Source organism: Delphinus delphis, chromosome 8 (assembly GCF_949987515.2).
Source record: "Delphinus delphis chromosome 8, mDelDel1.2, whole genome shotgun sequence".
Taxonomy (NCBI): domain Eukaryota; kingdom Metazoa; phylum Chordata; class Mammalia; order Artiodactyla; family Delphinidae; genus Delphinus; species Delphinus delphis.
The window spans coordinates 54,337,222-54,359,756 of record NC_082690.1 but is presented as its reverse complement, the minus strand read 5'-3'; the positions used below and the strand labels follow the sequence as shown (position 1 = coordinate 54,359,756).

The 22,535-nt window shown below is 45.1% G+C and overlaps 1 protein-coding gene across 1 annotated transcript in view; it reads right to left on the bottom strand.

The window, feature by feature from the left end:
• The window catches only part of TENM4 (teneurin transmembrane protein 4), a 385,173-nt gene that overhangs the window by 167,426 nt on the left and 195,212 nt on the right, over positions 1 to 22,535 (bottom strand). The window contains exons 7-8 of the mRNA XM_060017248.1: positions 21,338 to 21,552; positions 19,158 to 19,368 (exon numbers count right to left, since the gene is read on the bottom strand). Of these exons, the coding sequence (XP_059873231.1) occupies positions 19,158 to 19,368; positions 21,338 to 21,552 (426 nt within the window). The remainder of the gene's footprint in view (positions 1 to 19,157; positions 19,369 to 21,337; positions 21,553 to 22,535) is intronic.

Sequence of the window (22,535 nt, the reverse complement as noted above, 5' to 3'; positions counted from 1 at the left end):
AGCTGCCTCTGCTCAAGTAGTTGCTTCTTATCCTCTGTAGCGCCTGGTGCCTCGTCCTGAGGTTTTCTGGGGCCCTCACTGACATCTCAGTCACCAGATGCCCAGTATGCAGCCTTCCCCACGCTGCGAACTCAACCGGCTTTCTGTTTTCCAAAAGTCCGCTGACATCTCTTGATGGCTACTGTCTCTTCCGTTTCTTTTTTGTCCTTGGGGGCTTGTTCCTTGTTTCTTTGTTTGAAGCCACTGCTCTCACCATGGTGGGACTCCAGGAGGGAGGTAAGTGTTAACACTCAACCACAAGTTCCTCTCAACAGCAGGAGATGATTTTCTAAGTCCCTCTTTCTTGAAGCTCTCTCTTCCCACAGCTTTGGAAACAGCACACGTTCTGGTATTTCTGCCACTGTAGTCACTCATCCCCACTCTCCTGTTGTGGCTTTTCCTCCAACTGTTCAATGCTGGTGGTCCTTGGGCATCTGTCTTAAATCCTCCTCCCTTCTTATCACTTGCCACTCACCTCACTCTCCCTATTCGATTTTCTGAGGTCTCAGCTTAGATGTCATGTACTCAGAATGAGCCTTCCTGGGATTCCCTGGTGGCGCAGTGGTTGAGAGTCCGCCTGCCGATGCAGGGGACAGGGGTTCGTGCCCCAGTCCGGGAAGATCCCACATGCCGCGGAGCGGCTGGGCCCGTGAGCCACGGCCGCTGAGCCTGTGCGTCCGGAGCCTGTGGCCTCTCCGCAACGGGAGAGGCCACAACAGTGAGAGGCCCGCGTACAGCAAAACAAAAAAAACAAAAACAAAGAAAAAGAATGAGCCTTCCCTGGCCCTATCCCCGTTAAGTTGGCTCCCCTTGGTAAGTGCTCCCCATGACCTCACCCTTTTCCTTCACAACTTTTCATGTCCCATTACTGATCAATGCCCTCCTCCCTGCTGTCTGAGAGATCCACCAGGGCAGCTCCCTGTCTGCCGTGCTCACAGCTGTCACCACTGCCCAAGCAGAGTGCATGGCATATCGAAGGTACCATAGAAACACACTGGATGAACAACACGTGCTTGCCAAGATAAATGGATGAATGGATCAATCAGTCAAACAGGAGAAGTGGATTCAAACCCAGGCTTGTCCATGAACATGCTGTGTGACCTTGGACCAATAAAAGAGTCTTCAGAAAAGAGCCTTAACTTCTGAACCTCAGCTGCGGCTTCTACTGAACAGGGACAATAATCTGAGTGCCGTCCTACCTCACTGGGTTGTAAAGATCAAAATAAGAATGGAAAAACTGTATGTCATTGTGCTGAGTAAGCTAAAAATCCTGTACGACATAAGAAATTATCACTGTCATGGTAAACTCTGCTACACAGAAAATTCTTGTCTGCTTTGGGTGTGGAGGGTGCAGGAAACAGAATGGCGGGCCCAGGTTTCAAATCTCAGGATTCTTTAGAATATACTTTCTTTTCTTGAAGTAAACCCCACTAAGCCTTCTCCGGATCCTCTAACACTAGCATGCAGGATGGAGGGATCACCTCGGGTCTTGTCTTTCACCTCAAGCAAAGCTGAAAGCATGGTGTGCTTTCATGGTTAATGGTTTTAACTTAATGTATTCTTTAAAAAGCAGAAACAGAAAATGATGAAAATATTTACATATACACAGGTGTGTAACAGAGACCCAAAGACACACACGTGTGTCCTAGCACCTGCAGCACTTAGAAATCACACTGGCCCCATATTTGGTTCAACTCAGGTCCTTTTCTGGTGCTCTAGATTTGCCCATTTTATCACTTGTACCAACCAGGGAGAGGAGGAAGCTTTTAGAAAATGCCAGGTCTTAGAAGCTATAAGGCAGACAAAGGTCTCCTCTTTCACAGCCCCCATCGGTTAGTGCTTTGAAACACTGCATTGGGTTCAGTTTAAAAGTGCACCAGACTCCAATGGCCAGCCTGACAAACACCCTGATGGACACTCTCTAAATGTCACTTTGGTTCCACATCACGAAGTGGGAAGGTGGAAATAGCAGTGGTCTCAGAGTTGAAAACTTGAGCTCAAGTTCAAATTCTGCTTCTAAACTGTAGGATTAGGCAAACTGCACTGTTACTAATTGATGTGTTCGTACTGTAAACATAACTTCTGCGTCCTGCTTCTGGGGCTGAAAATTCCAAGCATTTCCCCATGTTTCATACTCTTGATAATGATAATTTTTAATGGCTGAACAATATTCATTAAGTGAATATTACGTCATTTGCTTATACGCTTTCTTCTTATTAGACACTGGATTTTTCCCCGAATTTTCACACCTGTAAGCAATGCTGAAATAAGCAAGCAGCTTTTTCTAGGTATTGATTTATTTCTTTAAGAAAGACTCTCAAAAGTTGAAAATATGACCGTTTTTATGATTTAATGCAAAATGCCAATAAGCTTTTCCAAAGGGCTGTATTGATTTACAATGCAGCTAGAAATATATGTGGGTACAGTTTCACTGTAGCCCCTTTGGGGTTGGGTATTAGCTTATGGGGGGTTTTCTAACTTACTAGGTAAAAAAAAGATGCACAATTATTTTAATTTGCGCTTCTCAGATTACTAATGAGGTTAAACATATTTCATGTATACTATATACTTTTGGAAGCTTTTCTGCATGAGCTTTAGCCATATATCTATGAGATCATAATTTTTTTTCCTAGCATATGCACTTATTAAAGTGCATTAATCTTTCCTTGGTCTCTCATTTTTACTGCAAGTATTTTCCCAGTCTACCATTTTTCTTCTTCTTCTTTTTTTTTTTTTTTCTTTCTGTACGCGGGCCTCTCACTGTTGTGGCCTCTCCCGTTGCAGAACACAGGCTCCGGACGCGCAGGCTCACCGGCCATGGCTCATGGGCCCAGCCGCTCCGCGGCATGTGGGATCTTCCCGGACCGGGGCACGAACCCGTGTCCCCTGCATCGGCAGGCGGACTCTCAACCACTGCGCCACCAGGGAAGCCTTTTTCTTCTTATTTTGATAAGTCTTATAAGACATGGAAGTTTTACATTTTTATGTGAACATTTGCTAGTCTTTTTCCTTCGTGATTTCCTCAATGACTTTTAAGCTTAAAAGTCCTTAAGCCAGAGAAATTGTAAATATTGGGTTTTATCCTCTTTTACTTTGACTTTTAAGTATTTACTCTTTAATCCATCTGGAATTTATTTTGCCATATGGTGTGAGGTGAAGTCTGAATCAGAGGGCGAAAACTCAAATTCCTCCAGGAGCCAGGCAGGTAAGTTAAAGGAGTAAAGCAGGTCAGGTAGAAGAGAAAGGATGAGGTGGAGACCGGGGAGAACTACAGAGTATTTGAGGGGAGGCAGCTTGTCTGTGCAGGAAGTTTTTGGTCTTCTAACTTTTCAAGGTAAGCCATAAACCTATAGTTTTATGGGAAATCATCCAACTTTTAAATATTGGGCCAACATTGCAGGCTAAAAATCCTTCTCTGTGTCTACTGGGTACATCTGTCCCTCTGAATACTACTTGGTAGCCTCTGGTTGAAGCTGATGCTTTTCCAAGTTATTCCAACAACATTTCTTGACTAAGCCTCTTCTTCTCCATTAGTGTGCAATTCTTCCTTTTTCAAATATTAAAATTTTACATATAACTGGTACTATTTCTAGGTGATTTTATTTCATCAATCTGCTTGATTCCTATTCTCTTTTATTATAGAATTAGGGCATGTTAATATCTCTAAAGATGAGCACCCTTTCATTATTCTTTTTAGAATCTCTTTCATACTTTCATCTGTTTATTATTCCAGATGACGTCTTAAACCCTTCTATCAAATCCCCCAAATTCCCTTTAGGATTCTGTTTGGCATTCCATTAAACTGATAAATTGACAGATTTAGAGTAGCTTGCCTTCTCATCTAGGAACATGTTATATTTCCTAATTATTCATGTCCTATTTTGTAGCTCTTAATAAAATTTTGCAGTTTTTGTCACATAGGTCACATATAGTTCTCATGAAGATGATATTTTAATTTTTATTGATTTTTTTTTTTTGACTGGGACATTTTTCCTTATATTTCATAACTGGTTATTGCAAGTACATGGGAAATCTACTGACTTTTGAAAAGCTGTTTTGTACCCCAGTTACAAATAGTTTTATTAACTATTAAATAGTTTTTTGATTAATGTTTTTGTCACAAATAATGATAGCTTTGTCTTTGCCTCTTGTTTCTGTTTCATGTCTTATGTCACTTAAGCCAGAACTTCTAAAATAATGCTAACTAATAGATACACCCTAATCTATTACTAGTTTTAAAAGGAATTTATCTAATATTTAACCAGCAAGCGTTGGCTTTTGACTAGAAATCAATGTTCTTTATTACACTAAGTATCTTTTTTGTCTTTCATTTTCAATATTGTTGTGACCTAGTATTGTGATCAGAGGCGTTTTTAATCACTTATTGAACACAAAAAAACAAATCTCAGCACAGTGCACTCAGAAAGTGCTGGAAACTTGCAAAATAAGTATGAATCAGATATACGTGGATTTGAATCCCAGCTCTGATTCTGTGCGACCCTGAATGCAATCCCCTCATCTGGAAAACGGGGATAATGACTCTGATGGCACAAGTTGGTTATGAGAATTAAAATGAGTTAATGTAAATAAGCTGTGCTTAGTGTAGTACTCGGCACCTATGAGAAGCTCAACAGATTTCACTTTCCTCCTCAATCATTTAAAAGAAAGAGACAATGGTGGTACAAACAATTTCTCAAACGAAAGCTTTCCAAGGAATAGCTTGCGTTTATAGGGTTGAGAAAACACCATCCTAGTCTTCCTGCTTTAGTGCATAGGGCTTTTCCTCACTTTTTCAAAATTTACTGTCCATCCCTTGCACTCGTGCACGGATTCTTTGGCCTCTGACACAAATGAAAATAAAAAATCAGGCTGACATGTAATATGAACCAGGAATGAAACAAACTGTGTTTCCATTAGGCCCGAACACGCGTGCTGCTCAGATAAACGCATGAACAAGCAGCTACTCAAAGTGAAACCAGATGTTTGGAGGTTTCTGGCCTACGCTTTTTTATAACCCTTCATATAACACTCATAGTCCCGTCATTTCACCAGAAGATCCTCTGCTCTGTTTAAACAGCAAGAAACCCTCCCAAACCTCTGTTAGATTTGCAATCACTAAACCCGCGCTTGATTGTGAAGAAAAAGGAGCTTCTCTCAGTAGAGATCCTTAGGTGCAAATTCTTTGGCCCAGACAAGCACTAAGGACTGACAAAGTACACACCCTGCAGTGTCCTCAGAGCAGAGCCTCAGATAGTTACCCGTTACCCTGGGAAACGGGACCCAAGGGAAATGGGTACCGACTTAGGAGGGGCCCAGGGAAAGTAGAGAAAAGCCAGTGTAGAAAGAGCATAGATTTGGAGTCAGACTATTCTAGTTTCAAATCCTGGCTCTGCCCTTACTCCCTGTGTGACTATGGACAAGTTTGTTAATTTCTCTGAACCTTATTTCTTCATCTATATAAAGAAAATAATTTCTCCTGCTTCCCTGGGACTGTTACAAAATTTAAGTTAGATAATGCATGTACAACACTTAGCTCGCTCCTGGGGCCCCATAAACACCGAAAACAATTAGTGACTGTTATTGCCAATAACAATAACGAACCCTTGTATGGCACCTGTCATGTGCCCAGCATTGTTCTCAGTATGGGTACTAATATTATCATCATTTTTCAGATAAGGAAACTGAGGCATTGACGGGTTATGTATCTTGCCCAAGGTCACACTGCTAAGTGGCCGAGACTGGATGCAAACCAGGCCATCTGGATTCAAATCCACTCTCTAACCACTAAGCCGTGTTCCCCCTCTTTCTCCTGCTTTATGACACAATATAACTGATCCGATTCAGTGCCGCCTTGAGGCTTCCTTTACGTGGAAGGGCACACACACAGTTCGGGCCACAGAGGGCTTACGCAGTAAGGCAACCCATTTCTAGGAAGCGCTGCTGACCCTGAGATCAGCGCACAACCTACCCTGTGTTCCTCTCTCCTCCACCTTCAAACCTCACTTCACCTTTTCTCATCTTCACTACCCCTTCCTGTCCCACAGGAAGAGGTGTCTCCTCTCCTTTCCTAGGATGAGCCCTCCGTTCTGTGTCTCCCCCCCACCCCGCCTTGCATCAATCACCTCCCCGCTCTCCTAGGCCTCCAATCTCCTCCCCTGGCTCCTTTCCTGCAGCTGACAACACGCTCAAAACTCTCCCCACCTTATGTAAACCTTTCCTTGAACTTGCCTCCTCCTCAGGTTACTCCCATCTGTCTCCTTCCCTGCTCTGTCTAGAAGGAATTGTTTCTACTCAACGCCTCTTACTCCTGAACTTGTGGTGACCCTGCTTCCACCTGCAACAGGGGTGGAAACGCTCCCACTAACGTTGCCAATGACCTCCTAATGACCAATTCCAGCAGCTTCTTTGTCATGAGCTCCCCAACTTTTCTCTAAGGCAAATCTCTGTGTCTCTCTCCCCTACCTACCCTCTGAATACTGGGGTTCCGTCCTGGACTCCCTGCTTCTCAGGGCTCTGCCCTCTCACATCCACACCACGACACCCAAGATACCCATCTGTCTCCAGGTCAGAGCTACCCCAAGTCAATGCCTGTTCATCCATCTGCCTGCTGGTAACTGCCAACAACTGACACCCACTTGGAAATCCTATGAGCAGCTCAAATCCAATGTGAATTGACCATCTCCCTACCTCCTTCCCCCAACAAATCCATTTCCCCTACTTATTTCCTAATTGAGTTAACAATATCACTACGTATCCATTCTCGGAGGTTGACACTTCCTGCCTCTCCCTGACAGCAAAGTGGTCAAGAAAACTAGTCTATAATGTCCTTGAATGCATCCCTTCCTTTATACAAAACTGTAGCACTTTCCCAATTCAGGCCCTCTTCTCTCATCTAACCATACTGGTTACTGAATCAGTCTTCCAATTCTTCTCCCTATTTTAGTCTGAGAAACTAACCCATTTGTATAAACCACTGCCAAAGAGATCCACCCAAGCCCCAAATCAAGCTACATCTTTGCTTAAAAACTATCCTGTGCTCCCCACTGCCTTCAAAACCACACTTTTACGCTGGTCCATAAAGCCCTTGCCAGGCTGGCCCTAACCTCATTTTCTAGGCTCTTCTCTGGGAACCATCCCATTCATGCCCTCTACCCACTTCCAGTAGATACACCAGGCACTCTCACACAAAGGCATGAGTGGGAAAGCACATACGGGGAAAAGTGTGGATATTGGAGCCAGAGAGCCCTGGATTCAAATCCCAGCTCTTTCACTGACCAGGTATGAAACTTCTGCTTAGTCATCTAATCACTCTGAGTTCCACTTTCCTCTGCAGAAAAAATACCTACTTTGCATGCCTGTTGTAAAGAGTCTGAAACAGTTTATCTAAAACATCCAGGATAACACTTAGATGCATTATGCAGTGAATAAACAGTAGCTGTTAATATTAATATCATTAATTTTGTCAAGTGATTTCAGAGAGGCAGGGAGGAGTTTGTAAAGACTGACAAAAACGTGAAACTAGAATGCGGCATTTGAGAAGCTCCCTACAGAATCAGAAGATCAAACTTAAAAGAACAAATAACCGTTAGTGCCTTGGAATGTTCTGGAGCCCGCATTTCCATTTGTGAACTGCAGACCTGAACCAGTTTCAGAGTTGCTCTACCCCCTGAATCCAGCAGCCATGGAATGCACAAAGCTCCCAGGACAGAAAGAACATTACTCAGCCAGGTGCCCGGCAGTGCCCTGAACTGGCAGTTGTGCCTTCCTTCCTTCAAGATGCTCACAAGAAGTTAATGTTCACGGAAGAAGGTTCTAGGCTGCAGTGAGTATCTGTGACCTTTGACCTTTCAGTTGGTGCTCACTGACCGAGGAAGACCTGGCTTCATGTCCTCCTGTGAGTCACTGTTCAAAGACAATGTCTTCTCATTTCTAAAAGCTAATAATGGTCCTTTCCTGCCTGATCCACAGTGACCACGTCTGTCATTGAGCAGAGATGGTTACTATTTCTCCTTTATTTATTAATTTTTTTTAAGTAACTCTTTCTCTATAGTTCCTTTCTGGTTCTCACTTCTGCTCTGGCCCCAAGCTGGTAATAATGAATATCTGCACACTGCTTTCCAGCTCACAAAGCACTTTTCTCACCATAAGTCCTTCATGCCTCACAACCTCCTCCTGCATCCCCAGCAGAGGTAGCTGCTCTGCTCCCATGGGAGCTCGCCCAGACCTCCCTGTTGGCACAGACCACATTCTATTGGAATTATTTATGAAAGGGTCAATTCTCCCAGTGGACTGCAGGCTCTTTGAGGGCAAAGCTTCTGTTTTTTTCACTGATGAGTCTCCAGCCCTTACCAAAGCTGATGTTCAGCAAACACTGAATCATTAAGAGACCCTTAAAAACGTGCTGAGGACTTATCCTGAAATCAACTGCTTTCATGTCATCGTCAGACTCTCTAAAGTAGGTTTTAATCCTAACTACAGGTGAGTTAGGTGAAGTTCAGACCTATCCAATGTCCCACAGCTCATAGATAGTGCAGCCAGAATTGAAACCCAGGTCTGTTTCACTCCAAAGCCTTTGCCCTTTCTCTGGACCACACACACCATCTCTCTGGCCATGGCGACAATCTCCACTATCTACTGCCAATGCCAAGTCCAGCAGACTTGGGTCAGGGTTATTCCTCAGAGGGTGTCACAGAACAGGAGGCCATGTATTTAGTCATGTCCCACACATCAGCGGTACTGAAAAGGGAAAGAAAAGGACACCACGGTGAGAACGCTCTTAAAGCCGCCGTTCTGAAATGGTGAAGCTGGCTGGCAAGGGGAGAAGCAGCTGCCTTTATCAAGTGAGAGAAAAAAGAGCCATCAGAAAATAAAAACTAATCATCTGTCACATAAACATTAAACCATTGCTGATAAAATATCTTCTACTGGAAACGCCACCTGAATGGGGGTGGGAGTTGGGGTTCCTTCAGCAGGAGTCAGTACAGGTCAGCCTGTTCTTCAGGTCCGGGCAGATGGGAGCCCTGCAGGCAGGGATGGCAGGCCCACTGCCTGCACCCTGTGAGCCTAGGCGATGTGAATGCCATGATCTCTAGGACCCCGGCTACCTTGATGATTCTCTGACTGCGAGAGTGTACAAGATGTCACCACACACCAGAAACCTGGTCACTGAGATGTAAGAGAAAAAGCATGGGCTCTGGGTTGCTAACCTAACTCTATTTCCTACTTAAGAGATCTTGGCAAATAGCATCGATCTCCGAGCCTCGGTTTCTTTATTTATAACGTAGAAACGCACGTAATCTAACTTCCAGGGTGTCTGGGAACTGACACTGCACCCTGTACGGTGCCTGGCATGGAATCAGTGTTCAATCAACAGACTGCTCTCATTATGATCTTGGCTTTGCCAGGCTGTGTGACCCTGGACAAGTCATGGGACTTCTCTAAGCTGTGGTTTTCTTATCTTTAAAAGTGTGATTTAAATAAACAAAACCTGCCAGATGTAATCCCAAAGTAACAAAAACATAAACAGGAATAAAAACGCAGATGTAGAGAATGGACTTGAGGACAAGGGGAGGGGGAAAGGTAAGCTGGGACGAAGTGAGAGAGTGGCATGGACATATATACACTACCAAACGTAAAATAGCTAGCTAGTGGGAAGCAGCCGCATAGCACAGGGAGATCATCTCGGTGCTTTGTGTCCACCTAGAGAGGTGGGATAGAGAGGGTGGGAGGGAGGGAGATGCAAGAGGGAGGAGATATGGGGATATAGGTATATGTATAGCTGATTCACTTTGTTATAAAGCAGAAACTAACACACCGTTGTAAAGCAATTATACTCCAATAAAGATGTTAAAAAATAAATAAATAAAGTTCTAACTCAGAAGAAGAAGAAAAAAAAACACATAAACCAAAGTGAAATGGGAGCTCTGGCTCTGGGTGGAGGAAGAAGGCCAAAATGCTGACATAAAAGAGCCCAGAAATATCTGGACTCTTTCTGTTGACCCTCCCCCAGCACCTTCTCCCAGCTCCCTCTCACCAGCTGCCTGTCTTCACTCACCCGGAAAACAGACCATTCTTCAACGCTTTTCTCTCCTTGCTTAAATCTCTTTCCTTAGGAAACATTATCTTAACACCTGTGGTTTGCCAATAATCTCCAAGGGGTGGTAGACAGCTCAAATCGATTCATTTATCTCCATTTCCAAGGCCTCCATCCTGGCCCAGGCCAGCCTGAGCCCCTGCCGAGACCACTGTCACAGCCTCCTAACTGGTGTCCCAGCTGGAGAAACTTTCCAATATGTAAATCAGATTAGGTCACTCCAGCTCAGAGTCCCACAATGGCTTCCTGCTACCCTTAGGACAGATTAAAAAACAAAACAAAACGAAGCTCTTCACGTGCCATGTTAAAGCCAGTACGGTCTGGCTCCTAGTACCTCTCCAGCCTTACCTGATACCATTCTGCCCTTTGATACCCGCATCCCACACTGTGACCATCTCAAAGTTCCTTGAACTCCCAGCTCTTGCCTATCCCAGGGCCTTTGCACATGCTCTTCCCTCTGTTTGGTGTATTCTTCCCCAAAACCTTCATCTAAACAACGAATATCTACCCCTGTCCCAGCCATCTAAATTAGGTCCCCTGTTTGTTTCTCCAGAGTACCCTCTTCTCTTCTTTACTACAATGAATACTTACCAGTTACCATTATACACTTACACGTATATTGGATGATTGTAATTAAACTTAAGAATCTATCTCATATTGTCTCAAGCATGTCTGTAAACTCCCGAGGGCAGGAAGCATGGCTATTTAATATACCACGGACACCAATGCCTGCTCAGGACATGGCAGGTAAAAGGCAACTAGCGAACACTGGTTGAATGAGAATATGAACAGATGTAGTGTCTAAATCTGCCTGCAACCACTCTGGACCTGCTCCTCCTGCTGGCCCCTTAAAGCAGCAAGCAAGGGGCTTTGAGCCTTAATAAAGAAGTCCTTGCTGCCTTACGCGTTGTAAAGAGACTGAACCAAGGCTCTTCCCTCCTCCTCAGGTATATGGGCAGCTTCTCCTTTTTCTCAGCCTCACTTACCAGCCTGTGAGGACATCAAAGGCGGCACCACATCTGCCTCATGGCTGCACCTAAATGCCCAGGCCAGGGGCTGGCACACAGTAAGAGGCTGTCAGTGAATACTTTACTGAACCAAACAGACCAAACAGTGAAGCCTGTGGCAGACACCGATGACCCCATATTCACTTCCCCTCTTCCTTTTGTTTCGAGTGCCAAGGTGGCAAGCTAAAAATATTCCTCAGACTTCCTTACATCTCTGAATGTCCAAGGGACACAGCTCTGTGAAAGAAATGTAAGCTGAGGGTTTTAGGAAAAAAACGGCTTCCCTACTTCTTCCCCCTATCTTTTTCTGCCTGACATGCAGACGTGAGTCCTGGAGCTGCAGCAGCCACCTTAGGACCATGAGAGGCAAGCATGAAAGCAACAGCCAGAGCTGAGGATGGCAGAGTGCAAGGGCAGAATGAGGCTGGTCCCTGATGCCATGCTGAATTGCTGTACTGGCCCTGGATGGGCCTGCCCTAGACCGAAAGTGTACACAAGAACATCAAAATCCCACTTAAATGCCACTCTAGCAGAGAGCTTGTTACCTGAACACTAAATTCATTTCTAACTATTCCCATGGAGAGACAAGCTTTATTGCTAGTACCTACTGTGTCCTTGAGCTCCCTTTGCTTCTTTCCTGTCCTCGAGGCCCCAGGCCCCAGATAATTTACAAAATAGATGGCAGAGGCAGAGGAGGGGGTGGCGTGGAGGTGGTGGGAACCCTGCCCTGTCATCTGCAGGGACAGCTGCTGGCAGGGCTGGTCTCCAGGCTGCAGGTGAAGCGCTCTGATATTCCAAGCTCTCCTCCACTGAACAGATTTTTGGCCACAGTCTGTCTCCAGTGTGCTGACTTGAGTTCTACCTCCCACCTACAATTTCATTCCACTTATACCAGATTGCTTCCAATAAATCGCCGCTATCAGGGAGAGGTAAATTCACACGGCACTTTTCCAAAGAGGTGTTTTCAGTAGGAATTTCACAGAGTGCTTCCAATGTCATTGACAAAAAGGTTAAATTGATTACCGAGAGACCTTGATTCGTCATTGCTGTATTATATCTTATAATTCAGAGAAAGGGGATATGGGGAAGGGTGGGGCAGAGCTTAGGAGAAACTGAAAATCATTTCTCAATCACTCCTTAGTTTCTTCTTTGAAGTAGTGCAGGTGTTTAAACAAACCACAGTACATAATGTCAGAGATTTTTCTCTCTAGATCCTTGCAGATGCACCCAGAGGCTGATGAACAGTAGTCTTACCCAATCAAAGCAAGGGGAATATACAAATAGCACTGCCCACCGGTCTCTGGAAAATCCTGAAAAACCCAACTTCGATGACCGTTGTAAGACAGAAGAAGCTCATGTGCAAGTATCTATTTACACCTGGGAATAAAGAGGAATGGGTTGCAGGGACAGCGAATAAAAACACCACTAGTGCTATTGAACTGTCCTCCTGTCCTTCCTGGCTGCCCCTCCACCGCCCTCTTCTTTTTTCTCATGAAATCACAAAGCTCAATCCCAGGAAACTTCCTCTGTTACATACATTAATGCGCACTTGTTCTGGGCGCCGCAAGATAAAGCCTGCAGCTCTCGTCATTTTATTCCCTTGTTCAAAGCCTGCAACGGCACCTCATACCTGCGGAATGAGCTTCTCCCTCAGGGCGGCATTCAAGGCGCTCCCTGATAACTCACTTGCCCCCGTCAAGGCATCCTTGCTCTAGCCAATCAGGATGGTGGCTCACAGCCAGCGCATAAGTCTCTGCCTACCTCTCTTCTGGTCACGCTCTTCCCGCTACCCGGAGTAACATCCTCAGCAAACCCCTGCCATTTCCTCCTTTAAATGTGAGAATGCTACCCATCCTTTAAGGCTCCATCATGTGTCACTCATCCAGGGAGCCCTCTCTGACCCATCTGGCTGGACGTGCCCCTGTCTTCCTCCAGCCCTCATGGCACTTTGACCAGGGACTCCACCAGCGACCCTTCTTTCTCTCTGCCTGGATTAGAGGGACTTACTATGTAAATGCTCATCTCCTTAGTCAAGACCATGAACTACTTTGGCCAGAAACCACGTTATACCTTCTCTGTATTTCCACCTTAGGAAAGGGCAGGAATGTAATCATTTTTGGATAAAGGAGGAAAGGAAGGAAGGTAGGATGGAAGGATTAGATCTGCTTCTAGTCCCTGGACATAGAATAGGGCAATTAATAGCAGCTGCCTGGGCCTGAACAAAAGGACCCTCCTCTTTAATTACCATGAAATGTCCTCAGACCAGGAAGACCAGGGCATGTTTCTCGTAAAATTACCAGGGTCTATGTTTTCTAACGAGAATTCTAATTTCTCTTCTCTGGGTTTCTAAATCCACTGTGGGGTAACCTCTGTTATTTTCCAACTTGCCTCGCATTGCCACAGTGTCAGGGTGATCTGTCCTTCTATGCTTCAGCATCAACCAAAATGAAAGGCTAAGATGCTACATCTAGAGGCCCAGAACACTGCAACACTGACTCGTCAGGTCTTGGGGTTGCAAGCAATGCATACAAAGGTATTTTTATTTTAAAAATTTTGCATGTTGTGAGATTTTTTTCATGGTCTTTTTAATGACTTCTCAAGAAAACTCCCTATGTTGATTTAAGATGCTTATATTGGAGGCAAATTAATAAAGGGGAAATTATATTCCATATAATACAAATAGAAATAAAATATTTATTTTATCAGACCAAACAGTAAGACACTCTGGCATCATGGACAGAACATGGGATTTGGAGACCAAGTTTCCATCCTAGCTCTGCCCTTATTGACTGTGTGACTTCGGGCTAGTCAATTAAATTCTCTGAGTCTCAGTTTCTTCATCTGTAAAGTTGAGATCAAAATGAGAATTCTCTAAGGTTCTCGTTCTTTCTTACACACAGAAAAGAGCCAAGCATGGTCCCTAACACACAGCAGGCGCTCTCTAAATGTCTGCTGAATGAATGAACAGGTGGAAAACGAAAGTAAGTGTAATATCCAAAAAAGGGGGCTTGATCCTGAAAAGAGGCAGATGACTAAAGAAGGAAGATCATGAACTTTGGAGTCAGACAGATACAAGTTCAAGTCCTGGCTTTTCTCAAAACATCCCTGAACGTCAATTTCCTCATCTACAATAGGGGGTGAAAATAAAAATAATCACCATGTGGAGTTACTGCAGGGCTTAGAGAATGTATTTAAAGCCCTGTGTAAATGGCAATGGCAAATTATAATTTAGCGACTGGTATACATCTTCCTACTTCCTTCAGTACTCGGGGTCAGCCAGGTCACCCACCCCCAAACGGAGCCAGAACCAGAAAAAACAGAACCTTCAAATTCGAGATCTCTGCGTGTGGGGGAAAGGCCATTCTTTCTGAAAATAGCCGCCATGTTTTATTCTAAAATGTGCTCAGTTTCAGTGGCTTGTGTGCATGTGTGTGTGGGTGAGAGAAAATGTATCTAGTTCAGAGGGAGCTCTGTCAGCGGCACATCTCCGTGTATATTTATTTGTGTACACAGTCTGTAAAGTGCTTTTAGATTTTTTGAAGGCAAAAGATAAACTTATTTAATTTAAAATCATCAGCTGGATTGCATTAAATGGAGGGAAAAGCAAAAACGTACACAATATAGCCATTTGTTAAATTAAACACAATTATTTCTCCCACTACTTAATTACAAACAGACATAAATACTCTGGATTCTGACATCTCAGACCTTCTTAAATTCTAGCTCTGCATCTCAGCGTGTAACGGAGGGAGGGCCACATTCCAATTTGTGTGTTAAGCAAAACCTGAGAGTTACAATTGTATATTGGGACTATAATGACTTCACTAAAACAAGACCTAAACTTTTAATTAACCTGCCAAGACAAATTACGACTCATGGTTCACAGGTAACGACCAAAGACAGCTAAGACGCAATGCCAGAGACGTGGGGAGAGAGGAATTAATAGCAACATCAGAGTCAGTCTGTTTTTGTATTAAAAAAAAAAAAACGTATTCATTAAACAATCACTGTAGCTTGAAGGAAGACAGACAAGTCACAAAGGCAGGGAGAGAAAGGTGGACAGGGAAAGGGGATGGGAGAGAATATTAACCACTTCCATGTATCGAAGCCTGGGCTGGGCACTTTATATTCATTCTCTCCAATCTTCACAATGGGGATTGCCAAGTACTATTATCATTTCATTTTCCTGACAAGAAAGATGAGGCTCACAGAGGTGACGTGACTGACTGTGGTCACAGAGCTAACATGGGGCAGTGAGAGAAGGAAGGAATGGAAAGCAGTGCTCGGAAGGCATTTGGTTTTTTTTTTTTTTTTGGCGGTACGCGGGCCTCTCACTGTTGTGGCCTCTCCCGCTGCGGAGCACAGGCTCCGGACACGCAGGCTCAGTGGCCATGGCTCACGGGCCCAGCCGCTCCGCGGCATGTGGGATCTTCCCGGACCGGGGCACGAACCTGCATCCCCTGCACCGGCAGGCGAACTCTCAACCACTGAGCCACCAGGGAAGCCCAAGGGCATTTGTTTTCATAGCTTAGTTGACAGACCGACCCCCAGAATCAGAATCACCTGGGCTCTACCTCAGGCCTCCTGGGAAAAGGCCCAGGAATCTGAATTTTTGACCCACTTCCCAGGTGATTCCTTTGTACAACAATATTTGAGACAGCCCCCACCTCCCCGCCCATAAGATACTGTAACCCCTTGTTACTCAGAATGTGGGCCACAGATGAGCAGCATCTCACCAGGTGCTGGTACAACAGACAGACTCTAAACACCCAGCCTGACTGACTGAAGCAGAGTCTGCATTGTAACAGGACGCCAGGTGGTTCACAGAACTCTGAGAAGCACAATACAGCCTAACTGCTCGGAAAGACATTAGAGGGTTAAAGGAGGTGAAGACAGATTTCATCATTTAGGTGAGAACAGGAGAACCTGAGGGAAAAGCAAGCTCCGTCTCCTTAATTATGACAAAACAGGCCAGCCAGCTCGGACAAGCCTAGAGGCGGCAAAGGCACCTAACTGTACCTACATCTTCTTCCTCTGAGAGGCACATCCTAATTAAAAGTAGCTTTCTTTGGGGCTCTGTATGCATTTCCTTTCATATTTGTGCTCAGTTATTAGAAATACAGAATTCTGATTGCAGGACACCTTAGTTCTGCGCAAGCATGATAATGCGCCTAAGAGAAATCAGGCTGTGAGACCGTGAAGCTGAAACTCAGGCACCACTAATGACTTGAAAATCATGTCTCTAAATTGAAGCCACCGTGTCCAGAAAGAAAGAAGAAACAGGGTCTGGAGCCTGGCAGACCCTGCCGAGTGTCAGTCTAATTGGTGGTGGGGACCAGACTGGCTCTCCCGTGACGGGAAACGGCTGCGCCGACAGCCTCCTGGGTCGCCACTAACCACCGAGCTGCAGCCTCAGATTCGAGTCTCAAGGAACCAGGAGATGGAATTTGTGCAGGGCCAGAACACATATTAGTGGTGGAGATTTAGAAGTGAGCACACTTTCTACTGCACCTCGAAAGAAGGCATCAAGGGAGGAAACCAACAGCACGGCGGCTGCCAAGACTGCAGAGACCAGCAGCTATAGGACAGACACTTCCAAACTACGGACAGACACTTCCAAACTACGGACAGACACTTCCAAACTACGGACAGCACAGAGCGATATGTCCTACCCCGGAGCTGATGTAGCCTAACAGCTCCACCTCCTTCATTTTGCTAAGAGGGAAGAATGTTGAGCCTGCAGTTACGGCAGAAGCCTATACACTGTGCACCGTATTTAATGGGAAGGTATTCTCCGCCTCAACTCTATGGGCAAAATTGCAAATAAGAGGAAAATGCCCTGAAAATGACTACTGCTGTTTAGGAGGAAGGACCTGGGTCTTGCAAGAGTTTTAGGAACCAACGACCAGATTCAGAGGTTTTTATTCAACTCCATTGCCCATGTCAGAGAGGCTCCCAGCCAAGGACCAAGACAGAGTTTTGAGGTGAACTCAAAACAACACAGAAAAACAAACAACCCAATCCAAAAATGGGCAGAAGACCTAAATAGACATTTCTCCAAAGAAGATATACAGACTGCCAACAAACACATGAAAGAATGCTCAACAACATTAATCATTAGAGAAATGCAAATCAAAACTACAATGAGATATCATCTCACACCAGTCAGAATGGCCATCATCAAAAAATCTAGAAACAATAAATGCTGGAGAGGGTGTGGAGAAAAGGGAACCCTCTTGCACTGCTGGTGGGAATGTGAATTGGCACAGCCACTATGGAGAACAGTATGGAGGTTCCTTAAAAAACTACAAATAGAACTACCATATGACCCAGCAATCCCACTACTGGGCATATACCCTAAGAAAACCATAATTCAAAAAGAGTCATGTACCAAAATGTTCACTGCAGCTCTATTTACAATAGCCAGGAGATGGAAACAACCTAAGTGTCCATCATCAGATGAATGGATAAAGAATATGTGGTACATATATACAACGGGATATTACTCAGCCATAAAAAGAAATGAAATTGAGCTATTTGTAATGAGGTGGATGGACCTAGAGTCTGTCATACAGAGTGAAGTAAGTCAGAAAGAGAAAGACAAATACCGTATGCTAACACATATATATGGAATTTAAGAAAAAAAATGTCATGAAGAACCTAGGGGTAAGACAGGAATAAAGACACAGACCTACTAGAGAATGGACTTGAGGATATGGGGAGGGGGAAGGGTAAGCTGTGACAAAGCGAGAGAGAGGCATGGACATATATACACTACCAAATGTAAGGTAGATAGCTAGTGGGAAGCAGCCGCATAGCACAGGGAGATCAGCTCGGTGCTTTGTGACTGCCTGGAGGGGTGGGATAGGGAGGGTGGGAGGGAGGGAGATGCAAGAGGGAAGAGATATGGGGACATATGTATATGTATAACTGATTCACTTTGTTATAAAGCAGAAACTAACACACCATTGTAAAGCAATTATACTCTAATAAAGATGTAAAAAAAAAAACCAAAAAAAAACACACAGAGGTTTTCATTAAGCAGAAAATCCATCCCTAAGCATTCTGGTTAGTGGAGTTTTGTCTTCTGGAAGTTTTATTTTCCTGTAGGGGATTTTATCTCCAGGCTGTGTCACTGCGCTTCTGATATAAACCAAAGCAACGTCTTCTGACCTGAACCACTGAGCCCAACGCATCATATATCACATTGTGGTGATCTAAGAAGGAGACAAATTCTGTGCAGTATATGCATAAAGAAGAAAAATTTCTTAAGACAGGATGCCAGGCTCCCCAGACACCCACAGGCTTGTGAGGTGGCCAAGGCGCTCTCTCTGAATGAGAACTCTTTCACTATGAGGGACAAGAAGCTGCTAAGAGCTCATTTAAATCTTCCGGGCTTGCCGTCCGCCAGAGCTCAGGACATCTCGGTTCTCTACAAAACCCCCATCTGATCAGACGGTTCATCCAGCCCTTTGCATGGCTGTTCTCACCCTCTTGCCAAGCCTTTATCTTTTTTTTCATCCTCATCTGCCAGGGGTTGTTGGCTCCAAAAGCAAAACAAACAAGCAAACAAAAGCTCACATAAGAAACCAAAAACCCAAACAACAGATCAGTGAGTTGAACCAAGCGAGATTATAAGGACGAATATAGGTGACGCAGAGGAGTAACAAGAACTCCTGTCTCCTTGTCAGTTTTGCCCCTTGGTGTTTAAATGTTGCTGCTACTCCACACACTAGGCCACAGATAACAGAAGGAAGGCGGCGGGCAACAGCGCTGGGCTCAGGTGCCAGCCCAACATGGCCTTCCAGCTCCTCCTGTCACTTCCTTCCCCCGTTCCCCTGCATCTCGCTCCCACGCCTGGTCCGGCAAGCCCAGTCAGGATGGCCTCAGGCCGGGTGGCCTCTGCAGCTCTGGGCAAGACACATCCCCTTGTCCACTTCAACTCCCAGGATCCCCAAGTGTCCTCTCATCCGAAGAGACAATATCCCACAGACCCCAGAGGGGTGGAGCTTCCTTACCAATGGCAGTGGTGAGAAAGGAAAGCACTTCAGACTCCTTCCCATCATTATAAAAAGCCAGGTGCCAGATTCCTGAATCCAAATACTGGATGAAGCCCGTCTCATGGCTAGAAGCGGGAACGACTCCCCGAGATTGGCGCTGGGGTCCCTCCAGGCTCCGTGCTTCCTGGGTCAAGAGCCTCCTTCCATCCAGCAGCTCCACAAAGTCAAACTGAAGTACAAAGAGAGCATAATTAGCAGTGGACCTGCTTCACCACAATGCTAGGTTCTTCAGGCTTCTGCCGGGGAGGATACGGGGAAATACAACCTGAACCAGGCAAAAGAGGCTAAAGCCACGTGAAGGTTGACCAACCAACTCCAACTCCTTCCCAGAACCCATTTCCCTGGTAACAGTCTCCTGATACTCCTGTGAGTGCATTGTAATTAGTGGATTATTTTTAAGTCTCCGCGTTTGCACAGGACAACCATGCTTTTCCAGTGATCAGAAACCCAGACACTTCATGACTGTTTGAACTCCAACCCCATGCAGGTGATGGTGGGCAGGAATCCCAGGGGTCTAGGATTGGGCCTGGAGCACTGGATGTGGCTTAAATGTCAGTCAAGTGTAAACGGAAGCTTGATTTATACCTATCTTCCTTTCGTCAATGACCCTTTCTCAACGCTCCAGTTTCAGGGAGCAGTTTTAGGGGAACTAAACTGGATTAGCTCAAAACTCTTACATGCTGTGTCAAACACAAGTGCCAAATGACCCAAGCCTACTAGCGTGAGAGACTTGAAGTCAGTCACACAGTGCTAACAACAGGCAGTTGTTGGGGAAGTCCTGCCGGCCTACTGGCACGCAAATCGTGCAACTGTCTACCTATCTTTTTTTTTTTTTTTTTTGCGGTACGCGGGCCTCTCACTGCTGTGGCCTCTCCCGTTGCAGAGCACAGGCTCCAGACGCGCAGGCTCAGCGGCCGTGGCTCACGGGCCCAGCCGCTCCACGGCACGTGGGATCTTCCCGGACCGGGGCACGAACCCGTGTTCCCTGCACCGGCAGGCGGACTCTCAACCACTGCGCCACCAGGGAAGCCCTGTCTATCTTTAAAGAAAAATAAAATAGACGCTGATTCTGTCTCATGTGAAAATGTCTAGGGGCATGAAGTCCAGGACCAGCATGGCAGTTTTACAAAGAAATCAAAGGGGCCCAGGCTCTGTCTACTTTTTCTGCAACTCCATCCTTAGCAAATGTATTTATCTAGCTTTTACCTAAAAATTAAATAACTACGGGGGCTAGGAAGACTGCCTTTGGCCAGGGAATGTCTGATGGATGCCTATGATTTATATTACTCCAATCCCAGGGCTGGGAGGACCTCACACAAGTCTGCTCTTAACCCATCATGACTGGTCATGTGTCAATCATCCTGGCTGAGTTTTTTTTTTTTTTTTAATTGAAGTATAGTTGATTTACAATGTTGTGTTAATTACTGCTATATGGCAAAGTGATTCAGTTATACCTATATATATATATACATTCTTTTTTAAAATATTCTTTTCCATTAGGGTTTATCACAGGATATTGACTACAGCTCTCTGTGCTACACAGTAGGACCTTGTTGTTTACCCATTCTATATATAAAAGCTTACACCTGCTAATGCTGGCTGAGTTTCTTAAGTGTTTCTAGTGTGCGTGTGTCTGGGTAAATGTGAAGCCCTGAGGAGAGAAAGGATGCTTTGCTCTGAGCCAGGTCCTGCACTGGCTGCCTTCTAGATGTGGTTCTCCACTCTTCACAACAGCCCTGTGAAGTGGGTATTGTTATCACCATTGGCTAGATTAGGAAACTTGCTCTGAAAGGGTGTAACAGGCTCAAGGTCACATAGCTGATAACAAGAGGATTCAAACCCAGGTCTCTTTGACTCCAAAGTGCATGCTTTTTTCTCTAGATTACACTTCCTGGATAATTTAACTTCGAGACTGGGTACTAGTAAAAAAGGCTACTGAGAGATTTCCTAGAAAGCCTTCCTCTGAACAAGCTCCAAGGATACAACCCTACTCATCTGAAAGGTAAGGTCTGAGAGAGGGCAAATGGATGAATGGGCTACAAAATACATGAAATTTCCTTCAAGCTCAGAGATCCAGGCTTAAGCATTAGGCTTCTTGACTTAGGCTTCTTGAGCAGGGTCCGTGGGGTTCTGGTTACCTGTGTATGTGAAGGAGGAAGGCCTTTTCTGCCGTAAATGCCGACCAGAGCCGCCTTTCCCAGAGACACATTGAATTTCAGATGCATAGGATGGTCTATGAACACCTGAGATCTCCAGAAAGTGCCAGGAGGAATCTTCTGGGAAGCCCGTCTCCCCACGTCGATTTCTCCAGAGTCTATAAAACTGTCCTCTGGAAAGAAACTACTGGGCTTTCCTACCAAGACACGGGGAAGGGAAGACAAAAACATCACCGTCAGCCACACGTGAAACCAGGGATCAGAGCATCTGAACAAGCAGGGCTCTCCGATGCCTCCCACTCCTCTCTACAACATTTTGCTGCCAGCCCACTCCCTGCCCCAGACTCCCCCATTGAGGAGTAAGAATGCCCAGAACTTTTTTTTTCCAATGATGCCCAAATTGTTCTGCTAAAAATATGCATTCTTCCAAAGCAGAATGGGTCCTCCCCAAGGGCCATCTGTTTACTGCATAATTCCACAGCTTGTTAAGATATATTTTGATCCTAAAAATAATCACTTGCAGTCACATGAGAATAACTGTATATGTGTGTGTGTGTGTGTGTGTGTGTGTAAAAGCATGCATGCTAAAAAAGAAAAGATAGAGGGAATGAGGTGTTGTTATTAACTTTCCAATTCAGAATGGTTCCCCCAGCAGTGGGAAGCATGACCTGAGTAGAGTCAGGGAAATTTTACAAGTTCACTAGTTTGTGTGTAATTGGGTGCCGAATTCTGAGGCTCAGACATGTGGATGAGAGTTTGTGTTGGGAGGAGGGGTAGGGTTGGGGAAGATGAGGAAAAGGGTACGTCTGAAGAGAGAAAACATGCCTGAAAAACGCTTCTTTGTCTTGGATGGAGGGCTATGAATATCACTGTGCTAAAGTGGGTAAAGATGAGGGCATTTTTCAAGTTCAGGCACAAACCTGATGACATACTTGGAAATTCAACCCAGGCCCCCAACCCTGCAGGTGGCTGGAGTGGGGGGGAGTGGTCAAGAATAAGGTCTGTTGCCCAATTCTGTCACCAATTAGGAGACTGACAGCTTTTTGAGGGTACCCCAAGTGCCAGGAAGGAAGGCTGCTTATCAGACTTCCTCTGTTTAGTAATTAAACACACTCACATGTGAAAAATATAAACCCTAACTTCCTGCCAGACATCAGCCCTCTGAAGAGTTGGGCGGGGG